This window comes from Engystomops pustulosus, chromosome 9, assembly GCF_040894005.1.
Source record: "Engystomops pustulosus chromosome 9, aEngPut4.maternal, whole genome shotgun sequence".
Taxonomy (NCBI): Eukaryota; Metazoa; Chordata; class Amphibia; order Anura; family Leptodactylidae; genus Engystomops; species Engystomops pustulosus.
In genome coordinates, this window is record NC_092419.1 from 12,209,835 (window position 1) to 12,235,750 (window position 25,916).

At 44.0% G+C, this 25,916-nt stretch overlaps 1 protein-coding gene across 1 annotated transcript in view; it reads left to right on the forward strand.

Moving 5' to 3' along the window:
- Positions 1–18,695, forward strand: part of LOC140076779 (leucine-rich repeat and fibronectin type III domain-containing protein 1-like protein) — a 62,064-nt gene extending 43,369 nt beyond the window's left edge. The window contains exons 3-5 of the mRNA XM_072123479.1: positions 12,809–13,299; positions 14,642–14,713; positions 18,308–18,695. Coding sequence (XP_071979580.1) covers positions 12,809–13,299; positions 14,642–14,700 — 550 coding nt within the window. The 3' untranslated portion in view covers positions 14,701–14,713; positions 18,308–18,695. The remainder of the gene's footprint in view (positions 1–12,808; positions 13,300–14,641; positions 14,714–18,307) is intronic.
- The last annotated feature ends 7,221 nt before the right edge of the window (positions 18,696–25,916 follow it).

Sequence of the window (25,916 nt, forward strand, 5' to 3'; positions counted from 1 at the left end):
TCACCTTCTTCTTCCCGGTGCAACACAATTTGGATTGTAAATTCTGTGGTTTGTCTGAATCAGTCGGGTTGTCCAACGGCCAGGCCCCCAGAATTGTGTCGCATTCAAGCCGGCGCCGGGGTGCCACAATCCGATCGCGTGCGACACAATCCCCTATGCGATTCAGCGCAGAACAGAAATATTCGGGAAACCTGACAGAATCGCGGTCCGCGGACCCTTAGTAATTGTGCCCCAATATCCCTTTAAATAATAAAATGTATCAATTGATGTCAACTAATGTTCCGCGACCTCTTCTTGTTGTCATATCACACGGCGACCTTGTTTGTCCATATACCGTGTCATTACCATCCACCTGTAGCGGAGCTGCATCGGGGATTCTGTCGGCTTCCTGCGCCCGCTGACCTCTCATATCCCGCAGCGCTTGCTCTTCTCATTCTCATTCTGGGAAGTCTGGTCCTTACACACTGCGGACGATGTAGTTTAATATAGAAAAGAGTTAACCCTTACAGAAAGAAGAAATCATCCAACAACCGCGTCTATCTACGGTGCACGAGACCAGAAAATCACACCTTGATTGGAGATTCCCTGACCTTGGACCCCTTCAATGCCACGGTCAAAAGCAACCAAGGCATCTAAGGGGTTCTACACATCTATCGATCTTCTCATTGTTTGAGTTTGTTGCAGCATATTATGTAATATTTATGAGATATCTGTAGGTTATTTGGGAGAATCTCTATTCCACATTTTGGTCTTGGAGCTTATTGGAGGGGCCCTCCCCAATCTGATATTGGTGACCTGTCCTCTAGGGTCTTTCTAGGCTTAGACTTCAAGGACATGGCCATGGATGAGCCGCCATACAATCCACGAACAGGCCATGGATTGGTGCAAAATAAATGAGCCCTTAGACCAGGGACACACTGATCTGCAGTGAATTACTGTGTTTGGTTGCTCGTTACTCACCCCAGAGGCCGTAATCTTTCAAGGGGTGGTCCAAAAATCCAAAATGATGAACCTCCTGCTTCTAACCCATAAACAGCGCCACTAATGTCTATAGGCAGTGTCTGGTATTGCATGTCAATGAATCACTATTCAAACAAGATTGGGCTGCAATACCCGGCACGACCTATGGACGAGGGTGGCGCTGTTTCCGGGCAAAGAAGTAGCGGCTGTTTTCTAATCTTCGACAACCTCAATAATGCATTAAATATTCTATTCCGCTTTACAGAAAAATAAAAAGACTGTAAATATTTTGCAGCTATTTGAGGTTATGTGGGAACAGATGGTTCCCTGTAAAGGGATTACACAAGTGCTTTTTTTTTTCTTTCCGTCCGTGTAATATCTGATGACTGCTTCTGCTAAGATTGTGCCGGATCTCTCTCACAACTTTCAGACGACACAATGTTCTTTGCAGAAGTTCAGCTTTTTTTCGGGCTAATGGGCAGATCACAGTGTTCTTTATCTATATTAGTACCACATCGCCGATGACGCTCAAATTAAAGGCATAGCATAAAATTTAGAGCTTCGTAGATGCAGGTCGAGCATTAAACCAGACAATCAGACCATCAAGACAATTTCACAACACTGGGGGTCATTTACTAAGGGCCCGATTCGCGTTTTTCTGCGACGGGTTAACCGAATTTTTCCGTTTTGCACCAATTTTCCCTGTATTGCCCCGGGATTTTGCTGCACGCGATCGGATTGTGGCGCATCGGCGCTGGCATGCACGCGATGGAAATCGGAGGGGGCGTGGCCGAACGAAAACCCGACGGATTCGGAAAAACCACCGCAATTAAAAAAAAAAAGTGTCGCTGGACTCGCGCTTACCTTCACCCGGCAATGGATCGTGCACTCCGGCGGACCTCGGCGGACTTCAGCGCAGCAGCGACACCTGGTGGACGTCGGAGGAACTGCCTTAGTGAATCGCCGGAAGACCCGAATCCACCGCAGAGAACGCGCCGCTGGATCGCGAATGGACCGGGTAAGTAAATCTGCCCCAGTGCCTCCAAGTGATATTCCATCTGTGTCTACATATGTCCGCCCAGTGGTGGTGTGGGGAAGTACACCCTGTCATTGATTTTCTATGCAATTTGGAATTTGAAACCAAGCTACGTAAAGCGATGCTGGAACTGAAAGCCAGAAAAGGGTAGGTATATTTTTGGTACCTACCACCATCACTGGTGAAGATCGGGAGATTGCTGAAAAACATTTAAAGGTGAATATTTTACTTGTTGTCTATGGGTATGTCCACCAGTGGCTCCAATATTAGTGGCAGCACATGTTGTAGATAAAACATGTTCCAAGACAGTAGAAACCAGCTACAAGCACTGGCTTGATTAGTTCAGTAGCCTACAGCTGTCCAGCTTGCACACCAAGGTTTTTCTTGGAGAGATGGGAATGGTGACAACTACCATTATAGTATCATGATGCATTCATTGCCATAGTTTGGAGATGCCGCATGTATATATCATTTGGAGGGACTGCATATATTTCATTTGAATGTAGTCATATAGTCAATAGCAGGGGGACTGCTGTCCTTGGATACGACCACTGCTGATGAAGTGGTTGCACAAAGAGTTACAGGGCAACTATTTTGTTTCTAAGGGACAACATTAATCTAAGGGCTACATTTATGGGAAGTTATTTGTACACAGGTACATATTTTAATAACATCCAATTGAAGAAATGTATATATATATATGGCAGATGAATTAAATTAAATCCATTTTGGCAAACATTGGCCTACAATAACGTCACCACTAAGTCTCATTGTATAGCAAAAGAGGCTCAGGGCAGCAGCTGAGCTCATTACTGTAAAGGTAGTTAGACTTATGGCATTTACCCCTTCTCCCCTCTCACAGCATACAGTCTCAGCAAATAAGTGAAAACCTGCAGCTGCATACCCCTCCTACCCATCTCTATTACTGTGCTTCTTTGGAGGGATCTTTTTCTTTATCGACTGAAGGTATTTGAGCATATATCAACTAAAATATTCCTGGCTATGCCCCTTAGTATTATTTTAACGTACAGCATTTACATTTCACTTTTAATGTGATGCGTCATAGACAAGAGACGTGAGAAGTGAAGGTCACTGAACGATGGGACCCTGCATTTTCATTACTTGTGGAGGCAGGGAGTTAATTACTGTAATAAATTATTGCTGATAGCTCCTTAATATGTATGATATGGAATTATTCCCATATAATCCCCTTCTGTGAAAAGACAACCGCTCTCACCATCTTGGCCTTTACAAACAAATTCAGAATATTAATACTTGCGCCATTTGGAATATAATCCTTTTATACGTTTTTTTTTCTCCTAAAGGTCGATTTTTTTTTTGTGCTTTAAAATATAAGAAATTTGACTTTTTCAAGGCACTAAACGCATTACAAATCAGTGGACGTTCACGTAAATTAATGAGTTGCAGAATTATGGCAAGGCTTATTAATCAAACCCAGATTGTTCACCACTTTAGCACTGCCCAGATAAATCACCGCCCTAATAAATCACTCCAGCACTGCCCCAATAAATCCTCATCCAGATAAGTCACTTCAGCAACACCCGGATAGATCACCGCTCCGACATCCAACACCCGGATAGATCACCGCTCCAACATCCAACACCCAGATAGATCACTGCTCCGACATCCAACACCCGGATAGATCACTGCTCCGACATCCAACACCCGGATAGATCACCGCTCCAACATCGCCAAGATAAATCAGCAATCCGGAACCTTGCCGAATAAAAACAGCCACTAACATTACCGATCCAGCACCATCCAGATAGATCGCAACACCTTACGACTCTCGCACCATCCAGCACTGCCCAGATAAATACTAACAATCACTGTCCACTAAAATCTGTAATTCAGCACCATCCAGATAAGTTGGCACAAATACATCAGAAATCCGGCACTATCCAGACCTCTTCAGGTCCTAAATAAATCTTCATTCCAGCATTGTTCAGATAAATACTCACTTTAGTATTGGACAAATAGATTCCCATCCCATCATTGGTCGGATAAATCACCAATCCAGACGCATCAAGATTGGTCACCACTCAAAACACTGTTCAGATAAGTCATGACTCCATAACCATCCAGGTAGGTCCTTACTACATCCAGATACATCCCCCATCCAGCACCGTTCAGATAAATACCATACCCACACCCAAATAGATGAGCCTATCCCCATAAATCACCTCTCCAGCACTGTCCACTACAATCTTCAATCCAACCCCATCCAGATAGGTTGCTACTCAAATAAATCATGAATCCAGCAGTATCCAGATCCCTAATAAATCCTAAATAAATCGCCATTCCAGCAGCGCACAGATAAACACCCACTTCAGCATTGCACAAATAGATCCTCATCCCAGCATTGTCCAGATAAATCACCCAACCTGCACCATCAAGATAGGTCATCGCTCAAAACATTGGTCAGATAAGTCACGACTCCATAACCATCCGGCTAGGTCTCTACTGCAGAACCATCCAGATACATCACCTCTTCATCACCATCCTCATAAATCTTCCATCCAGCACCGTCTAGCTATATCACCTATCTAGCACCGTCCGGATAAATCACCACTCTAGCACCATCTGGATAAATCACCTATCTAGCACCATCTGGATAAATCACCTATCTAGCACCATCCGGATAAATCACCTATCTAGCACCATCCGGATAAATCACCTATCTAGTGCCATCCGGATAAATCACCTATCTAGCACCATCTGGATAAATCACCTATCTAGCACCATCCGGATAAATCACCTATCTAGCACCATCCGGATAAATCACCTATCTAGCACCATCCGGATAACTCACCACTCTAGCACCATCCGGATAAATCACCTATCTAGCACCATCCGGATAAATCACCTATCTAGCACCATCTGGATAAATCACCTATCTAGCACCATCTGGATAAATCACCTATCTAGCACCATCCGGATAAATCACCTATCTAGCACCATCCGGATAAATCACCTATCTAGCACCATCCGGATAAATCACCTATCTAGCACCGTCCGGATAAATCACCTATCTAGCACCGTCCGGATAAATCACCTATCTAGCACCATCTGGATAAATCACCTATCTAGCACCATCCGGATAAATCACCTATCTAGCACCATCCGGATAAATCACCTATCTAGCACCATCTGGATAAATCACCTATCTAGCACCATCCGGATAAATCACCTATCTAGCACCATCCGGATAAATCACCTATCTAACACCATCCGGATAAATCACCTATCTAACACCATCCGGATAAATCACTTCTGCAGCACCATCCAGCATCGTCCAGAAAATTACCTTTCCAGCAGCGTCTAGATGAATGACCACTCTAGCACTGCCAGATAAATAACTTATCCAGAACTGTCCTGATACATTTTTTCAACCAGCACCGTCCAGATAAATCACCTGACCAGCACTTACCAAATAAATCATCAATTCAGCTCCATCCAAATAATCACCTATCCGGCACTGTCCAGATTATTCTCCAATCCAGCACGGTCCAGATGAATCACCTATCCAGAACGCTTCAGATAAATCTCCTAACCAGCAACGTCCAGATAAACTTCCTATCCAGCCTATCCACATAGATTACAATTCCGCGCTATCTAGAGAGGCCATCACTCCAACAATGGCCAGATAGATGACCTCTCTAGCACCATCCATAAGAAGCAGCTATCCAGCACCGTCCAGATAAATCACCTATCTAGGTCCATCCAGACAAATCACCTATCTAGGTCCATCCAGACAAATCACCTATATAGGTCCATCCGGATAAATCACCTATCTAGGTCCATCCAGATAAATCACCTATATAGGTCCATCCGGATAAATCACCTATCTAGGTCCATCCGGATAAATCACCTATCTAGGTCCATCCAGACAAATCACCTATCTAGGTCCATCCAGATAAATCACCTATCTAGCACCATCCGGATAAATCACCACTCTATCACCTATCCAGAACTTTTCAGATTAAACTCCTAACCAGCACCATCCACATAGGCCATCACTCCAAAAATGCCCCCCATTAAAATAACCATTCAGCCCTATCCAGATAAATCACCAATCCAGCACTCAATAGATAGGTCACCACTCCAGTAAGTCAGCACTTCAGCACTGCCGGGTCAATTATAGAACTGAGCACAAAAATCACTGCTGTCCACATAAGTTGCCACTCCAGAAGAATCGGGTTAAATCACCTCTCCAGCACCGGACAGATAATTCACCTCCCTAGTTCCCCCCACAGGGCAAATTGAGTATTACACTAAATTCATGCTGCATACAGACAGTCCCCGGGTTACATACAAGAGGTTTGTTCTTAAGTTGCATTTGTATGTAAGTAAAAAGTGTATATTTTATAATTGTAGATCCAGACCAAAAAAATCTTTTCTGCTCCAGTGACAATAGGAGTTTCAAGTTTTTTTGCTGTAATGGGACCAAGGATTATGACTAAATCTTCATTACAGACACCTTACAGCTGATCATTGCAGCCCGGGACTATAGTAACATCCAGAGAGGTCACCAGAGGTCACAGGGGGCAGAGGGGTCCGTCTGTAACTAGGGGTTGTCTGTAAGTCGGGTGTCCTTAAGTAGGGGACCGCCTGTACATGATTAATGAACGGACTGGATACTGTAGAAATAGAGTATTTCTATCCCTGACAAAGCTATTTAACAGTAAATCGAAAAAATCGTGAAATACGACCGTCTATACAACACTTTTAATTCTTAGTAGCGATTTTATGGTGTAAAATCTAACATTAGATGAGGGAGGGGGGAGGGTAATTACAAAACTCTTTGCCTGGGGTACAAATTTTCCTTGTTATTGTGTTGATTATTTACTTTTAATTGATTCAGATCCTGAAGCAGCGATAAAATGGGATCTCGACTCTTGTAATGGCTTTCAATTTCTATAAAAATTCTCTTGATTTACAAAGAGCTTGTTGTTGCCGAGCTTCGCGTGTCATTATCGCATTGTCTTGGGTTTGCTCGAATTCGCGACTCATTAGCAGATAACCTGATTTTGTTAATGAGGTTTAGGAGGACAGAAATGATGATGATCATGATGAAGGCGGAAATAAAAAAAATCTCCAAGCCAAGTTCAGACTGGTCTACAGAAGGAAATCCCATTCGGGGTGACTTTGGAGCCAACCACTCATCACTTGGGTCTAGTTCTATTGAGATGATCAACAAAAACTATTGGGATCTTATTGATGATACGTCCTTTGTGTAGAGTCAGAGCATCCAACATTGTGATGTAATTGAGGGTGAACATGCACATATTTCATATAGTTTGGGTTATAGTTAGGACAAGGACAAGCTCGGACTGTATATTGTATAAGTCCTTGGCAAGTAAGTGATGATCATGAGAAAGATTCTTGGAATGGAAATGGTTATTAGACACAAGCTAACACTACAGTCATAACATTACATAGCTGCCCGCCCTCGTCCAAGAAGCCTCGTCTGAGAACGGCCGGCCCGCGGCTGCGCGGCCACTGCTCCGAAGCTGGAGCTACTGCGCATGCTCAGAACTCCGGCTTCTCGGACGAGGGCGCGCAGCTACAAGGAGCTGCACACCGAAGATGTCAGGGTAGGAGGAGTAAAGAGGCTACTGGGGCGCGGAGTAGCCGCGACGTGCAGCCCCGTGTCCGGCTACTCCACGCCCCAATAGCCGCTTTAGAAAATTTACATACTAAGGTATTAAAGATTTTAAAAAGATAGCGGAACATGAGGATTAGCTCTAAAAAGGTCTATCCTCACATGCCATACATGCACCTACCACCCATTCTACCTTTATAGGTAGAATCGTGGTGGTAGGTTCCCTTTAATTTGGTTAAGAAACATGCAGTTGAGGAACATCTGCTAGTGAAGACCTACAAGGACAATATAGCTCTGTAGCTAGAACGTATGTCATACATTCCTAACTACTAAACATGTGGCAGGTAAAGAGTCAAAAGACATGGCCGCTTACCAACAACTATTGCCAACATACGTATACTTGGTTTGGGTAAGGAATTGGCCTTTGAGGAGCATTCTCAAGGAAGCATCTCATATGTCTCGCTGGCTAATGAAGTGCTTCCTCGACAAGACGTATGAGATGGGTCCTTGGTTTTGAAATGGTTAAGGGACTTGGACCCTTTCAACCAGTGTTGGACTGGGGTTCCTTAGGCCCGCCAGAGAAAATCAATTTGGTGGCCCACTCATTGGTGGCCCCAGGAAATATACTCTAGCAGCCTCCAAATTGTGGTGTTTTTTGATGGACCTCTGGGGTTCAATATTGGGTTGAGCCAGGGGCCCACCGGAGGATCCTCTGGTACTCTGGTGGGCCAGTCCGACACTGCTTTCAACTACTACAACCTCCAAACCACTTGACTTGGGTAAGTGAAATGATTTGGAGGAGTATATATCATTCACAAGGTTTTTTGAAGGTCCAAGTTTCAAGAGGACTGTTGACCATGTCGTCCATGTGTCCTTGCCCACTGCCCTTAGTAGATGGTCACCAGCTATTGTAATTAGTTACTATGTTTTAGGAATGTACTCATATATGTCTGGCCAGTTTAGTAAGGAGCCAATAACCTGGTACATGGAAACTAAGCAGTAAAGTTATGTCAGATATTGAAGGGCATTATTCAAGCCCTTGGACCCATGACGAGGGATCGTTGACTCCTTGATTTCTTTCTCATTCTCCTTCAATCATCTTTTTATCATTAGTCACTAGACCATAACTATCCATCTTCCATTTCCAAGTCTCCTTCTGCCGAGCGGCCATGTCCAATCAACAACCTCCGTGATTCAGAAACATCATATGTAACAATATATTGCGATTCCTCCAGTCACTCATCTAGATTCTAGGTTCTAGAAGGAGGGCAGGTAAGGAGCCCGGTTGACCTTCACTCTATTGCCTCTTCTCAGACATCTTACAAATTTTTTCCCTTCTTTTACATTGAATCCCAGACTCCCAATCTTTCCCAATTCTAAATATCCCCCTTCTTAGAATCACTTTGGTCCCTCTTGACCCACACATCACGGTGGCCTCCCCCTAGGCTTCGTTCTCAGACTAGCTTTAGCATAGTGGGGGTCATTTACTAAGGGCGCGAATCACGTTTTTCCGTCGGGTTTCCCGAATATTACCGTTTTGCACCGAATTGCCCCGGGTTTTTGGTGCACGCGATCGGATTGTAGCGCATCGACGGCAGCATGCACGCGACGGAAATCTGGGGGCGTTGCCGTCAGAAAACCTGATGGATTTGGAAAAACCGGTGTTTTTTTTTTTTACAAAAAAGTGTCGCTTGACACGCACTTACCTGCACCCAACATAGGATAGTGAGCTTCGGTGAACTCCAGCGGACTTCAGCGCAGCAGCGACACCTGGTGGACATCGGGCGCACAACCTTGTGAATCCCGGCCGGACCCGAATCAGCATCGGAGAACCTGCCGCTGGATCGCGAAGGGACCGGGTAAGTAAATCTGCCCCATTATCGCTGAAATCCCATCCAACGCCCCGATTGTTCTGCATTTTTCATCTCATTACGCCAAACAAGGCAATCTGAAGAATTGGTTAATATTAACGACAAACAATCTTCGCCAACAGCATAAAACACATAAAACTCCGCATAACAGAAACATGAGATTCCTAATCACAGAGAAGATGGGGAAGAACAGCCCATAAATCACAGCCGGGCAAGGAAAATGCCAGTAAATCAGAGAACCTCCTCAAGGAGGAGAAGTAACCGAGCCCAGACATAAATCCATGTTAATAAAATAATAAGTAGTCCTCTAAATAATTAAGCACCCGGAGAAGTTGTGCCGACGTCGTCCCTATAGTCAGCAGGTAAGGAAACATAAGACGGGTTTATATGATCCTGCGGCCGCTCCGCTCTTCTATTGGCGTAAAATCAATGCTAAATATTGGCGCATAATATTCCACGGATTAATAGGAGTTTATGGACATCCCTGGACGCAGCAGCTGATATGGAGCCCAACAACTAAGAGCCCCATCTACAGCGCGTGATATCTATGGGGGGGGGGGGGAGGACGTTACATTGTATGTTCATCGTTTCTGGATTCTGACATCATTTTGTGGTGATGTCACAGTGTATATTACAGTGACCGTTTTTTTTTTTTTTTTAAAAAGTATTTCTTTAATTTTTGTATGCAATGTTCATGCTGCCAAATGCTGCTTGTATGGACGGTCTGTGCCCAGTCTTGTGAACCGTAAATACATGTCCTGTTATTGTACGGATGTATATCACCGTGTGCATTAATGTTATGCAAATACACATTACATATTTTTTTCTGTGACATCACTGTGTGCATTATCCCTGTACTGTGACATCACTGTGTGTATTATCCCTGTACTGTGACATCACTGTGTGTATTATCCCTGTACTGTGACATCACTGTGTGCATTATCCCTGTACTGTGACATCACTGTGTGTATTATCCCTGTACTGTGACATCACTGTGTGTATTATCCTGTACTGTGACATTACTGTGTGTATTATCTCTGTACTGTGACATTACTGTGTGTATTATCCCTATACTGTGACATCACTGTGTGTATTATCCCTGTACTGTGACATCACTGTGTGTATTATCCCTGTACTGTGACATCTCTGTGTGTATTATCATTGTACTGTGACATCACTGTGTGTATTACCCCTGTACTGTGACATCACTGTGTGTATTATCCTTGTACTGTGACATCACTGTGTGTATTATCCCTGTACTGTGACATCACTGTGTGTATTATCCCTGTACTGTGACATCACTGTGTGTCTTATCCCTGTACTGTGGCATCACTGTGTGTATTATCCCTGTACTGTGACATCACTTTGTGTATTATCCCTGTACTGTGACATCACTGTGTGTATTATCCCTGTACTGTGACATCACTGTGTGTATTATCCCTGTACTGTGACATCACTGTGTGTATTATCCCTGTACTGTGACATCACTTTGTGTATTATCCCTGTACTGTGACATCACTGTGTGTATTATCCCTGTACTGTGACATCACTGTGTGTATTATCCCTGCACTGTGACATCACTGTGTGTATTATCCCTGTACTGTGACATCACTGTGTGTATTATCTCTGTACTGTGACATCACTTTGTGTATTTTCCCTGTACTGTGACATCACTGTGTGTATTATCCCTGTACTGTGACATCCCTGTGTGTATTATCCCTGTACTGTGACATCACTTTGTGTATTATCCCTGTACTGTGACATCACTGTGTGTATTATCTCTGTACTGTGACATCACTGTGTGTATTATCCCTGTACTGTGACATCACTTTGTGTATTATCTCTGTACTGTGACATCACTGTGGGGATTATCCCTGTACTGTGACATCACTGTGTGTATTATCCCTGTACTGTGACATCACTGTGTGTCTTATCCCTGTACTGTGGCATCACTGTGTGTATTATCCCTGTACTGTGACATCACTTTGTGTATTATCCCTGTACTGTGACATCACTGTGTGTATTATCCCTGTACTGTGACATCCCTGTGTGCATTATCCCTGTACTGTGACATCACTTTGTGTATTATCCCTGTACTGTGACATCACTGTGTGTATTATCTCTGTACTGTGACATCACTGTGTGTATTATCCCTGTACTGTGACATCACTTTGTGTATTATCCCTGTACTGTGACGTCACTGTGTGTATTATCTCTGTACTGTGACGTCACTGTGTGTATTATCTCTGTACTGTGACATCACTGTGTGTATTATCCCTGTACTGTGGCATCACTTTGTGTATTATCCCTGTACTGTGACATCACTGTGTGTATTATCCCTGTACTGTGACATCACTGTGTGTATTATCTCTGTACTGTGACGTCACTGTGTGTATTATCTCTGTACTGTGACATCACTGTGTGTCTTATCCCTGTACTGTGGCATCACTGTGTGTATTATCCCTGTACTGTGACATCACTTTGTGTATTATCCCTGTACTGTGACATCACTGTGTGTATTATCTCTGTACTGTGACATCCCTGTGTGTATTATCCCTGTACTGTGACATCACTTTGTGTATTATCCCTGTACTGTGACATCACTGTGTGTATTATCTCTGTACTGTGACATCACTGTGTGTATTATCCCTATACTGTGACATCACTTTGTGTATTATCCCTGTACTGTGACATCACTGTATGTATTATCCCCTGTACTGTGACATCACTGTGTGTATTATCCCTGTACTGTGACGTCACTGTGTGTATTATCTCTGTACTGTGACGTCACTGTGTGTATTATCCCTGTACTGTGACATTACTGTGTGTATTACCCCTGTACTGTGACATCACTGTGTGTATTATCCCTGTACTGTGGCATCACTGTGTGTATTATCCCTGTACTGTGACATCACTTTGTGTATTATCCCTGTACTGTGACATCACTGTGTGTATTATCCCTGTACTGTGACATCACTGTGTGTATTATCTCTGTACTGTGACGTCACTGTGTGTATTATCTCTGTACTGTGACATCACTGTGTGTATTATCTCTGTACTGTGACATCACTGTGTGTATTATCTCTGTACTGTGACGTTACTGTGTGTATTATCTCTGTACTGTGACATCACTGTGTGTATTATCTCTGTACTGTGACATCACTGTGTATATTATCCCTGTACTGTGACATCACTGTGTGTATTATTCATGTGCATTAAGAAAACCAAAATAATTATACATGTTTGTATATTTGGTGTGCCTTTTGGTCCCAGTACATGGAGCCTCACAATTATTTTTCAATCTTCTTCCGGCAGGATGATACCTCCGAACAATCGCAGCTTCCTGATAAATGACCTTGCCCCTGGCCGGGAGTATGACCTCTGTGTCCTGGCTGTCTATGATGACGGGATGACCTCGCTCACTGCCACGCGTGTCGTTGGATGCGCTCAGTTCCACACGAAGGAGGAGAATGGGCGGTGCCAGCCGCTCCACACCCAGTTCCTTGGCGGCACCATGATCATTATCATCGGGGGGATCATTGTGGCCTCTGTGCTGGTTTTTATCATTATCCTAATGATCCGGTATAAAGTGTACAGCGGTCAGGAGGAAGGGGGCAAAGCACGGGTCAGTAACGTGTATTCCCAGACTAACGGACAGCAAGGCACGGCCTGTGCCCACTCCAAACTGATGGGGGCCCCGGAGGAGCTGCCACTGACCACAGATTTCACTACAGACGAGGAGATGTCTCAAAGCACAAAATCCACACAAGACGCATGCGAAGCCAAAAGTTCTGCGCCCAAGCAAGGTGAGGCGTTACCCCTACAAGTATAGCGGGGGTCAACAGCAAACAAAGAATCTGGTGATGTGGAGAGTAAGGGTTATAGGGGTTGGCCACTTATGAATGAGCTACCATTCCCAATAAATTTGCTCAAGTTGAGCCTCTTGCCTCAGGCGGCAGCTCCTGCTGCAAGATGGGGGGCGGCATCAGGGTCACAGTTATCTGATACAAAGCAGGACCTGACACTTAAAAATATGGTTATGGTGATTACATATCCCAAACTATAACATAAAAACGGGCGTTACCATTTCCCACACCTTGAAGAGGTGTGTTTTTGGATCATCGGATACTAACAGTAGTGATAGGACAGGGCAAGATGTAACAAAACCGAGGGCCTGCACTATCTAGGGCTACATTCACATCACTTTTTAGCTCTCTGTTGTAAGGATACGGTGGGCAGAATTCCGATTTGTCAATGGAGGGGTAGGGTCGGGAATTAGGAGTTCTCTACAGAGACTTTGCCAATTAAGGCCGCCTTGCAGGCGTGTGTAGACTAATAGCCATTGATGCTCCATTATATTGCTGGGAAAATATTCAAATTACATTTTCGGGGATGTGATAAGGTAAACATTACCTCTTTTGGCTACTCTACACACCTACAAGGTGTGTCTCCGTAAGTCTCCGTAAGGAGATCTCTTACTTCTCGACCCTCGTCAATAGCTTCTCACCCAACCAAACCAATTCCCTACACTGTACTGATGAGATGCATTGTCATTGAAGCAGCACTGGCCAGAGATGGGAATGTGTTGCTTCTGGAATAGATATACTGTTTTTTCTTTAATCCAGCATCATGTCACTAGGCTTCTTGAAAGTCTTGCTTGATATCCAAAAGGCAATGTCCAACTTACTCAATGAGGTATTTGCATATTTCCTACAATCGAGGGTTAGGAACTATCCCACTGTATACTCTTACGGAGGAATACGTTGTCCTCTCCCCTATGAAATTGTGTTTAAGGTGTTTACCCAGTTATCCGTATAATGATATTGACATCACTGGGGACTTCTCAGAGTGTACACCCAGCATAGGCCGGGGATGGATGAAATACTTTGCATCTGTCCCACATAGGCTCCAATGGCCTCCACTGAGCGTATATATAGGAAGCGGGGTGGAATAGACTTTTAGCCTGATGCGGGGGCCGTTTGCCAGCTGAGGTGGCTTTGATGTTGCAGGATTGTGTATTCAGGGTTCCATGAGCTGGTCTACCATCCTATTACCACCAAGGTTGATTAGAACTGATGAGTAGAACTTAGAAGACCAGTCACATAACACATGAGAGAAGTTCTACTAATTAGGTTTTTTTTTTTACAGGTTCTAAGAATTCAGGGGAGAAGAGACTTTCTTGTGAGTGGACGGATGTCAACATCTGATGGTGGCCTGAAGGTATGAAGACCCTATGATAACATTACAATTATAAGAAATATAACTCATTGCTATTGGAATTCTCTGAGTGTTTTACCCACCAATGGACATTCAGTCTATGTAGGTCTTTATTTTTCCATTACAGGCAGTCCCCTACTTAAGAACACTCGACTTACATACAACCCCTAGTTACAAACGGACCTCTGGATGTTGGTAATTTACTGTACTTTAGCCTTGGGCTACAATAATCAGCTGTAACAGTTATCACAGTCTGTAATGAAGCTTTAGTGTTAATATTGATTTTTATGACAACCCAACATTTTTAAAATCCAATTGTCACAGAGACCAAAAAAGTTCTGGCTGGGGTTACAATGATAAAATATACAGTTCCGACTTACATACAAATTCAACTTAAGAACAAACCTACAGACCCTATCTTGTATGTAACCCGGGGACTGCCTGTATAGATGTATCTCAGCATTAAAAAAATGATAGCAAATGAGAATGTGGCCTGAATGTCTCATCAATGAAGATGGTGGAAGTCTTTGTGACTGCAGTTCTTGAAATATTCATGTGCAATTTGTCAGGCTACTCAGTCAATTTTATTGTTTTCTGATGTTACTCTATTTTCTTAAGTTGTGAAGTCACTGAGAGAAGCCTAGGAAAGAAGGGAAACACTGAGCGCGAGGATGTATAGTTATCATTTATTGGAGCACATAGTTTCATTCCATGCAAAAATCCCATGTTTGCCCGGATTCAAAGAGAGAACTTATCCCATTGCTGCCAACCACTCATAGAGAAAGCCTGTGAGTCCTGCTTCCCCTTCCACTCATAGAAAAAGCCTGTGAGTCCTGCTTCCCCCTCACTCTCATAGAGAAAGCCTGTGAGTCCTGCTTCCCCCTCCCTCTCATAGAGAAAGCCTGTGAGTCCTGCTTCCCCCACCCACTCATAGAGAAAGCCTGTGAGTCCTGCTTCCCCTTCCACTCATAGAAAAAGCCTGTGAGTCCTGCTTCCCCCTCCCTCTCATAGAGAAAGCCTGTGAGTCCTGCTTCCCCCACCCACTCATAGAGAAAGCCTGTGAGTCCTGCTTCCCCTTCCACTCATAGAGAAAGCCTGTGAGTCCTGCATCTCCCACACACTCATAGAGAAAGCCTGTGAGTCCTGCTTCCTCCTCCCACTCATAGAGAAAGCCTGTGAGTCCTGCTTGCCCCTCCTTCACATAGACAAAACCTGTGAGTTCTGTTTCCTACACCCACTCATAGAGAAAGCCTGTGACTCCTGCTTGACCCTCCCTCACATAGAGAAAGCCTGTGAGTCCTGCCTCCTACACTAACTCATAGAGAAACTCTGTGAGCCCTGCTTCCCCTACACACTCATAGAGAAAGCCTGTGAGTCCCAAATCCTACACCCATTCATTAAAGTACAACATCCCCCACCGGGGCCTAGCATTTTCTTGGAACCTAGAGGCAGCCGGGGCCCAGAATACTGGAGTGGCTGGCTAGTGTGGCCTTAGGCACGCTGATGTCACGGAGGGCTGGCAGGTCTCCAGCAGGTGGTATGTGCAAGAAATAAGGAGAGAGAGGCTGATGTACTGGTTCTCCCTGGGGAAACCCCTAAATGGTGTCTGTAGGAAGAGTCCCCGGGTAATGGATGGGGAGCCCGTATCCAGGGATCAGATGGAGACAACTCTGTGCAAATCAACTTACAGTTGATTATTGAACAGAAGGCAACGGCCAAAAATGGGTAACAGTTGATTCCTTAAGCTGGAAAGGTCATGGAGAGTTGGTCCACAGGAAAGGTGAACACAGCCTGGTAGTAGATGCAGTCTGTGCTGGTTCAGATGGAACTGAGTCTAAGTGGTGGAGGCTGCAGTTCTGGGCTTAAGTCTCCAGACTTGCCCTGAGTGCCAGGCAGTAGGCCTGAGGCACTAGAAGGTCCTGGGATTAATGGCTGTGGAAGCACTGAAGGTGTGCTCCTCCCTCTCACCTAGCAGGGGTTTTATACTCCCCCCTAGTCAGGTGGTAGCACCCCTCCAATCACCTTCCAGCTAACATAACAGACATATCATTGAATAATTACATACACCAGATAACTGTTGCCTTGCCAGGCAGTATCTACAGCTGCAATTACACAATACTCAGATTATAGAACCTACCTAGAGAGTTGATCAAGCTCCCCAACCTGGAGAGAGCGATATTCGCAACTACCAGCCTGCCTATGAGTTGGCAGGGGTGTTGCAAAAGTCTGTGAGACATGCTTTCGATATTCGCTCTTGGAGAGAGCCCGTGAGTCCTGCTTCTCCATTAGAAGTAAATTGAACAACTTTATGTGTCATGATGAGATGTTGAGGGTCTGCCAGAACATATTACTGTGATGCGGTAGGTCAAAGTCCATTGTGCTACTGAATTTGACTTGGGGCTACTTCTGGGCACGTTGGCCCTCACTATGCACTATCTGCGCCAGATTAATCAAAACTGGTACACGGTCTTCATGAATCTGGCGCCCCCTGCACTGCTCAGGAAGTGGGCGCAGGTCAGTAATAAATGTGGCACAACCTCCGACTATTAGTAAAAACCCCTTTTAGGTACAGAATTTTGTGTTTTGTTGGACACAGAGAAGTCGCGACACAAAACTGGTGCAGACACTTTATAAACACATGTGCAGCAGTTTTCACTTTCTTTTCAGTGCAAAATCAGACAGAAAACTGGTTTTCTGGTACTGAATCTACAAAAAGGGATTTGGTCAGGGGACAAGCCGAGGTCAAGGCATACATTACTATAATCCAAGTACAGGCAGTCCCTGGGTTATGTACAGGATAGGGTCCATAGGTTTGTACTTAATTTTTAGTTGAATTTGTATGTAAGTCAAAACTGTATATTATATAATTGTAGATCCAGACAAATTTTTTTTTGCCCCAGTGACAATTGGAGTTTCCAAATTTTTTGCTGTAATGGGACCAAGGATTATCAATAAATCTTCATTACAGACACCTTACAGCTGGTCATTGCAGCCTGGGACTATAGTAACATCCAGAGAGGTCACAGGGGGCAGAGGGGTCCGTCTTTAACTAGGGGTTGTCTGTAAGTCGGGTGTCCTTAAGTAAGGGAACGCCTGTACAGGTGAATTTTTAATAATCAAGTAGTGGGGAATGAAATGGGGAACAGGTTCGGAGTCATGTCAAGGTCATACATAAGGAAAACAAGGTAACCTAATGCTCAGGCAACTTCACTTTGCTCAGGAACCTTAAAGGGCATCTACCACCAGGATAATGGACTGTATGCAAATGAGCCTGAGGGGCTCCAGGCTCCATTAACACCTACCGAACACCTGGAGCCCCTTAGGCTCATTGGCATACAATCCGCCATACTGGTGGTAAATGCCTTTTAAGTTACCCTGGCAGGATACATGCAAAACTTACTTACTAGAGAAACCCGTCTCTGTTCATCCGGTTCATCTCCAAAATGACTCCTTAAAATAAAAGCAAGACCACTTGATCTGTAGAGCGGAGTACAAAGTACCAATGGATGGCTCTCCTTCCTCTATGCTAGAGCATATGATGCATAATTTATGGCTCTGATGATTTATTTAGTGTTTGTTTGTGTTTGCTATGATAAGGATGAAGAGATGGCTCGATGTGGAGCGCCGGAAGTCTTCGGAGCTATCAGATGGTTAAAAGCTGATTCATCGAGAGAGAGAGGTTACGACGCTGCTGTTGCCTGACCCTCTCATCTGCAGTCGGATTGCTGTTACAGACTTGTTGCCATGGAAATGAGCTGGATAAAGTTTCTGATCCCCCCCCTTTCCACATTATTCTCACAAACACGATCACCCCCCCCCCTCCGCCTCCCACCCCTTTACCAAACCAAACAGTATCTTCTTCAAAACCACCTTGGACAATGATGGTCTCCAATCCATTTCTATTTCCCATCAGACCTGAAGATGTTTTCTAGTTTTTTATCTATACTTTTTGTAAACCACCCAGATATTTTGTAATAAAAATCTCTTCAGAGGATTGTGGATTTCTTTACACCCACAAGTAGGTCATATCGAATGGTGTGAGCGAGGCTTTGTCTAGCAACCTACAAGTGTAGCGCCGACTACAAAAGCCTTCACCAAGGACATAAATACAAGCAGAACAGTATGGGGGATGAACGGTGCGGGGAAGGATGGTGGGAGTAGTCCGAAGCCACCGCTCCTAGGGTCGGGGCTTCATACAATGGAACCTACTGAAAGGCATCACTAGGATTCTCGAAGAGCCTAATGAAAACAAGTAGACAATATTTAGATCCTTGGAATCCTTGGATCCAGGGACATTTTCCAGAATTTTTCAACCAAAAAAAGTGGGGGATGAATGGTGTGGGGAAGGATGGTGGGAGTAGTCCAAAGCCACCACTAGTAGGGTTGGGGCTTCAAACAATGGAACCTTCTGAAAGGCATCACTAGGATTCTCGAAGAACCTGATGAAAACAAGTAGACAATATTTAGACCCTTGGAATCCTTGGATCCAGGGACATTTTCCAGAATTTTTCAACCAAAAAAAGTGGGGGATGAGCGGTGCGAGGAAGGATGCTGGGAGTAGTCCGAAGGCACCGCTCGTAGGGTCGGGGCTTCATACAATGGCACCTACTTGAAAGGATTCTCAATTCTCGAAGAACCTGATGAAAACAAGTAGACAATATTTAGATCCTTGGAATCTCTCTTGATAGTTCATTAAACCTTTATGCAGGGACATTTTACAGAATTTTTCAACCAAAAGAAGTGGGGGATGCGGGACGAACAGTGCGAGGAAGGATGGTGGGAGAAGTCCGAAGCCACCGCTCGTAGGGTCGGGGCTTCATACAATGGCACCTACTGAAAGGCATCACTAGGATTCTCGAAGAACCTAATGAAAACAAGTAGACAATATTTAGATCCTTGGAATCCTTGGATCCAGGGACATTTTCCAGAATTTTTAAACCACAAAAAGGGGGGGATGGGGGATGAACGGTGCAGGGAAGGACGGTGGGAGTTGTCTCAAGCCATCACTTGTAGGGTCGGGGCTTTATACAATGGCACCTACTGAAAGGCATCACTAGGATTCTCGAAGAACCTGATGAAAACAAGTAGACAATATTTAGATCCTTGGAATCTCTCGTGATAGTTAAACCTTTATGCAGGGACATTTTACAGAATTTTTCAACCAAAAAAAGTGGGGGATGGAGGATGAACGGTGCGGAGAAGGATGGTTGGAGTAGTCTGAAGCCATCACTTGTAGGGTTGGGGCTTCATACAACGGCACCTACCTGAAAGGCATCACTAGGATTCTCGAAGAACCTGATGAAAACAAGTAAACAATATTTAGATCCTTGGAATCTCTCATGATAGTTAATTAAACCTTTATGCAGAGACGTTTTACCGAATTTTTCAACCACAACCAAAATTTGTGCATATGTAAATCCAGGTTAAAATGATGACCAATCCTGGCCAGGCCATGAATATCCAGTTAGTCAATACCTAGCACCCCCACAGATGTCACTAAACAGTGAATGGAATCACCGAGAGCTAAATACCCCTTTAACACCGTACCGGTGTTTCGTAATAGTACGGCGCGTGTCGGGTGCGGGTACATGGAGAGGGCTCACGGGCTGCTCACACAAAGCATGTACTGCATTCCTTCTTTCTGATTGGTGGAGCACTGATCATGTGCTCAGGATTGAACCTCAGGAAATCCTGATATTGAACTGTTTTGCCTCTTTTAAAACCGAAAACATCACCTAAAAACAAAATTAACAATCCTATGCTTCTTTACTTTAGGGAAAAGATGACCAGATAAGACATAGCCTCCTGTAGAGCAGTTGTCAAAGTTTGATTGATATGTTGCTTACAGAGATGCCACCATTTTTCAAATTCCTTGCAAATTGCATTCCCGTTTTTGCAACGGGAAGTTCGGCCATTTTGTTTTTGACTTGTTCGTTTCTGGAAATGCACAACTCAAATCCAACTAACGAAACTAAATGATACATTTCAGGTATTATTTACATTTTAGCTAGAAATATTCTTAAGGTAGACATGTGCTTTACTCTGGTGGTCTCAATCCCAATACATGTAGCATGCCCGAAGATGATGGAGATGGATATCATGCAAAATTCTGGGGTGGGATTTATGATCTTAATTGACCAATGAAAATATTTGTCCCAAGGACCATGTAGCCAAAATGTGCTGAATTCTTTCTGTTTATATCTCTCTAGTTCTAGAATTTTCTACAACTGTTTGGTTGTCATAGGGAATAATTCCGTTTTATAAGTGACCCCCTATGGATAATTCTGTACAACGAGATCCGGTGATCACAAAGTCAAAGTAATGTTTCTCATATATATCATCCTGTCCTTCCTTATGACCTGCAGTCCAGGCAAGTCAAAATGAGATGTCAAGATCACAGCCAAGAAGAACCATAATTCAATCGGAAGTTTTATGATTATTTCGGCTGCCTATTTCCCCAGGGCCTATAACCTCCAGGATCAGCTCCACTTTTCATAGATTTGTCCTTAGAAATGTCAATTTTCATACTGTTGACCAGGATCAAAAAATGCTTCCAGGATCTTGAGTGTTCAATTTAATCCTTACCTCGGGCACAATTTTAGATGTAGCATGTCCCCCAATATGAATAATTTTGGTCTTTGAGCGGAGCGTTAATTAACAAATGCCCAATCCAATGGAAGCCAATGGCCAACGAGTCATTAATAGAGCAGTCGGTAGGTCAGGCTTTGCGAAAAGTAGGACGGTGTTCCCATTTTTATGCATAGGTCCCCTCTATTTTGCATAACAGAGGAAAATTCCTAACCTTGAGGTTGTACACCCCACTATCAATATAATTGTGAACACATACAGTACATAGAAGTTATATTAGTTATATTCTCTTACGTTTCTTAAAGACTTAGACCAAGGGGAAGTGCGTTTTTGTTTCTTCCACTTTTTGCCACACTGTTACACAGCTTAACCTGGAACACCAAGACTAATACAGAGATACAGTAACAGAACCTACATCAACAGCCACAGTACCAGAACAAAGGAACTGAAACTAGTACCAAGCTCACTACATAAGTACACGACCAGAACCAAAATTAGCACAGACTTGATAAGGGAATCGGCAAATAAGGCAAAACAGCCAGAAGCATAATTACCAATCAAGTGACCCACGTGTGGCATTTTCTCTTCTATTGGTGAAAAAAAATTGGTTTTAGGCGTAATGCTATATAATATGGCATATAGAGGGCTATGATTATATTTAGGGGCATATAGAACTGGAAACTACAGTAAATTGGGGACATCTACTCTATGGACAAGTGCAGGACCCCATTATAACCCACAATGGAGAACATGGGATCGTCTTGGCTTCCATTATAAAGGTCCTTGTTTTACCTGGGCGGCCATTTTTATGAATTGCCCAATTTGACTATGATACTATGAAGACCACATCCCGGCCACATCAAGGGGAAATACATGGTTGGCCGTGGCTCCGTCTAGAAAAGAGAAAAGTGGGAGAGCAGGTAAGGGCTGAACCCTCTCTATGAGCCAGAATGAAGAGATGCTCAATGATCTTGTGCCGTTCCTCGTTTACAGGGAAGGCCATTTCTAATATTCACTTTGGTATCCACACCAAGAAAAATGGGTGGCTGGCCATAGCTCGACCTCAGTAGACCCTAAGAATGTTATCACAAGGGCTGGACTCTCTTTTGGAACCAAAAATGTAGAACTGCTCCATGAAAGCTTTTTTGGGGCTCCTTAAAGGAAACCTACCACCACGGATCTACCTATTAAGGTAGATCCGGTGGTAGGTGCATCTAATGTATGCAAGGATAGCCCTTTTAAGGGCTAATACTTTACTCCCCTCAATCTTTAATAAGGGTAATATGCAAATTTTATAAGCAGGCTACTGGGGCGTGGAGTAGCCGGAGCTGAGGCTACACGGTGCAGCTACTCCACGCCCCAGTAGCCTCTTTGATCCTTCTACCCAGACATCTTCAGCGCGTGGCTACAAGGAGCTGAGCACACTCATCCGCAAAGCCAGAGTTCTGCACATGCACAACCCAGAGATACAGTAACAGAACCTAGATCAACAGAACCACAGTTCCAGAACAAAAAAACTGAAACTAGTACCAAGCTCACTACATAAGTACACGACCAGAACCAAAATTAGTACAGACTCACTGCATGGGCAGAACACAGGCCATTGGCTTTGCAATCTTGGCTCCAAAGCCGGACCGATGCCAAGAACTCTGGCTTCGCGTACGAATGTGCGCAGCTCCTTGTAGTTCCATTTTGCAGGAGATGGCATATGCATCTACTGGCGCATGCTCATTATATGAAATCCAAGGACTGTACCAGGGTGTCACATGGGAAGGTTCAGCGGATAAACCAAGGGGGTCCATTGAGTGTCTCCCAAGTGGTCAGTGAATATCTATGCAATGAAGAGAACTATACTGACCTTGGCTGCAACAGAACAATGCGCATGCGCCAGAAGCTGCCTGGGTGAGATGCATTAAACTTATTGATAGCTGGGTATCTAGTAATGATCCACGCAGTATATAGACAGTATATAGACATGCTGCTGGTTTCGGTGTATATAGCGGTAGGTTCCCTTTAAATGTGAACTAATTTAACCGGTTAAACGTCCAATCAAATCAAGATAAAGTTGTTACAGTCATCAGTTAGAACCTATAAATTGAATCCCTCTAAGGTCAGACTTTAAATTGCTATTTCTGGTCTTTCCACCAACTACCAGATACACAGAAGGGGATTTTCTTTGGGATAAAAAGGCTTTATGATAGAAATTGAAAATGCTGCGCGTTTATTTCTGCCTGTTCTCAAACAGCTTCAATAGGATGAATAATAAACAAGAAAACTGCGTATCGATCCATATTGTATTTTACCGAAGGCAAGACCTAATTACAACGCCGCTTCTCGTTCTCCGGAAAGGGACGGGAGGCAGAAAGTCCGGGAGCGGATACAAAAGGAAGACATGTAATCTTATTATAAACCTTCTGCTGTCGATGCCGAGGAATTCTGGAGGAATTGTATATAATAAAGCAGGATCAGTACCACGTGTGGCCAGAGAGTGCACTGCGGGAGGTGCCTTATTAGTTGGGTCCATTCACTGCCATTTTGTGGCACTACTACTTCTTCAGCCTTAGGGATTTCTTCTAGTTAGAGATAGTCCACGATTCAACTGCCCCACCAGAAGGATCCTGTAGTAGATCCAGATCTAGCCGATGCCTTATGGGGGCCCACAGAGCTCTTATATCCCAAGAAAATGGAGGAATAAACAGAATACTGGCCCTTTAATAGACTTTAGACACAATGGGGCGCATTTACTTACCCGGTCCATTCGCGTTCCAGCGGCGGCTTCTCGGACGAGCGTTCGGGTCTTCCGGCGATTCATGAAGGTCCTGCACCCGATGTGTCGCTGCTGCGCCGAGGTCCGCCGAGTTGCGTCGGAATTCACTGATCTCTTCCTGGTGCATGTGAGTATGACGCGTGCGACCAATTTTTTTTTAAAAATGCGGTGGTTTTCCGAATCCGTCGGGTTTTCGTTCGACCACGCCCCCCGATTTCCGTCGCCACAATCCGATCTGTGCACCAAAATCCCGGGGCAATTCAGGGAAAATCGGCGCAAATAGGAAATATTTGGGTAACACGTAGGGAAAAACGCGAATCGGGCCCTTAGTAAATGACCCCCGGACTAAGGGTCCGCGGATCGCACTTTCGTAAAATTTTACGTTGTTTTCGGGATTTGCGCGGCTGTGACAGGTATTTCATTGGGGATTGTAAGTCCAAAAAAATAGGTATCATAGTATCATAGTATAGTATCATAGTATATAAGGCTGGAAGGAGACACAAGTCCATCAAGTCCAACCCTCAAGAATTAAATAAATGTTTTATCCCCATAACCCGTGATATTTTTGCTCTCCAGAAAGGCATCCAGGCCTCTCTTGAACATGTACATAGAGTCGGCCATAACAACCTCCTGCGGCAGAGAGTTCCATAGTCTCACTGCTCTTACAGTAAAGAACCTTTGTCTATGGTGATGGTAAAATCGCCTCTCCTCTAGGCGTAGAGGATGCCCCCTTGTCCTGGTCACAGGCCTAGGTATAAAAAGATCTTTGGAGAGATCCTTGTACTGTCCGTTCAGGTATTTGTACATTGTAATGAGGTCTCCCCTCAGTCGTCTTTTTTCTAAACTGAATAATCCCAAATTTTGTAATCTGTCAGTGTATTCTAATCCCCCCATTCCCCTAATAATCCTGGTTGCTCTCCTCTGCACCCGTTCCAGCTCTATTATATCCTTTTTATACACTGGTGCCCAAAACTGTACACAATATTCCATGTGTGGTCTGACCAGGGATTTGTATAAGGGCAAAACTATGTCTTTATCATGAGAATCTATTCCTCTCTTGATACATCCCATTATTTTATTTGCTTTAGCAGCAGCCGCCTGGCTCTGGTCACTAAAATTAAGTTTACCATCCACCAATACGCCCAAGTCCTTTTCAGCTTCAGTTTTACTAAGTAATTGACCGTTTAGAACATAATTATACTTTTTGTTTCCATTGCCCAAGTGCATAACTTTACATTTATCTACATTAAACCTCATCAACCATTTCTCTGCCCATCCCTCAAGCTTCCACAAATCCCTCTGTAATGCTAAACTATCGACCTCAGTATTTATTACTTTACACAGCTTAGTATCATCTGCAAATATTGAAACTTGACTGTGTAAACCCACTACAAGGTCATTAATAAAAATATTAAAAAGAAGTGGCCCCAATACTGACCCCTGTGGCACTCCACTGGTAACATCAACCCAATCTGAGAATGTGCCATTAATGACCACCCTCTGTTTTCTATCACTAAGCCAATTGCTTACCCAAATACACAGATTTTCTCCTATTCCCAGCAGTCTCATTTTATATACCAACCTTTTATGTGGCACGGTGTCAAATGCCTTTGAGAAGTCCAGATATACAACATCCACAGCGTCCCCCAGATCCAGTCTTGAACTTACCTCCTCGTAGAAACCAATCAGATTAGTCTGACAGGACCGATCTCTCATAAACCCATGCTGACGCTGGGTTATAAGGTTGTGCACAGTGAGATACTCCAGGATAGCATCTCTAATAAACCCCTCAAATATTTTCCCCACCACAGCAGTTAGACTTACGGGTCTGTAGTTTCCAGGATCGCTATT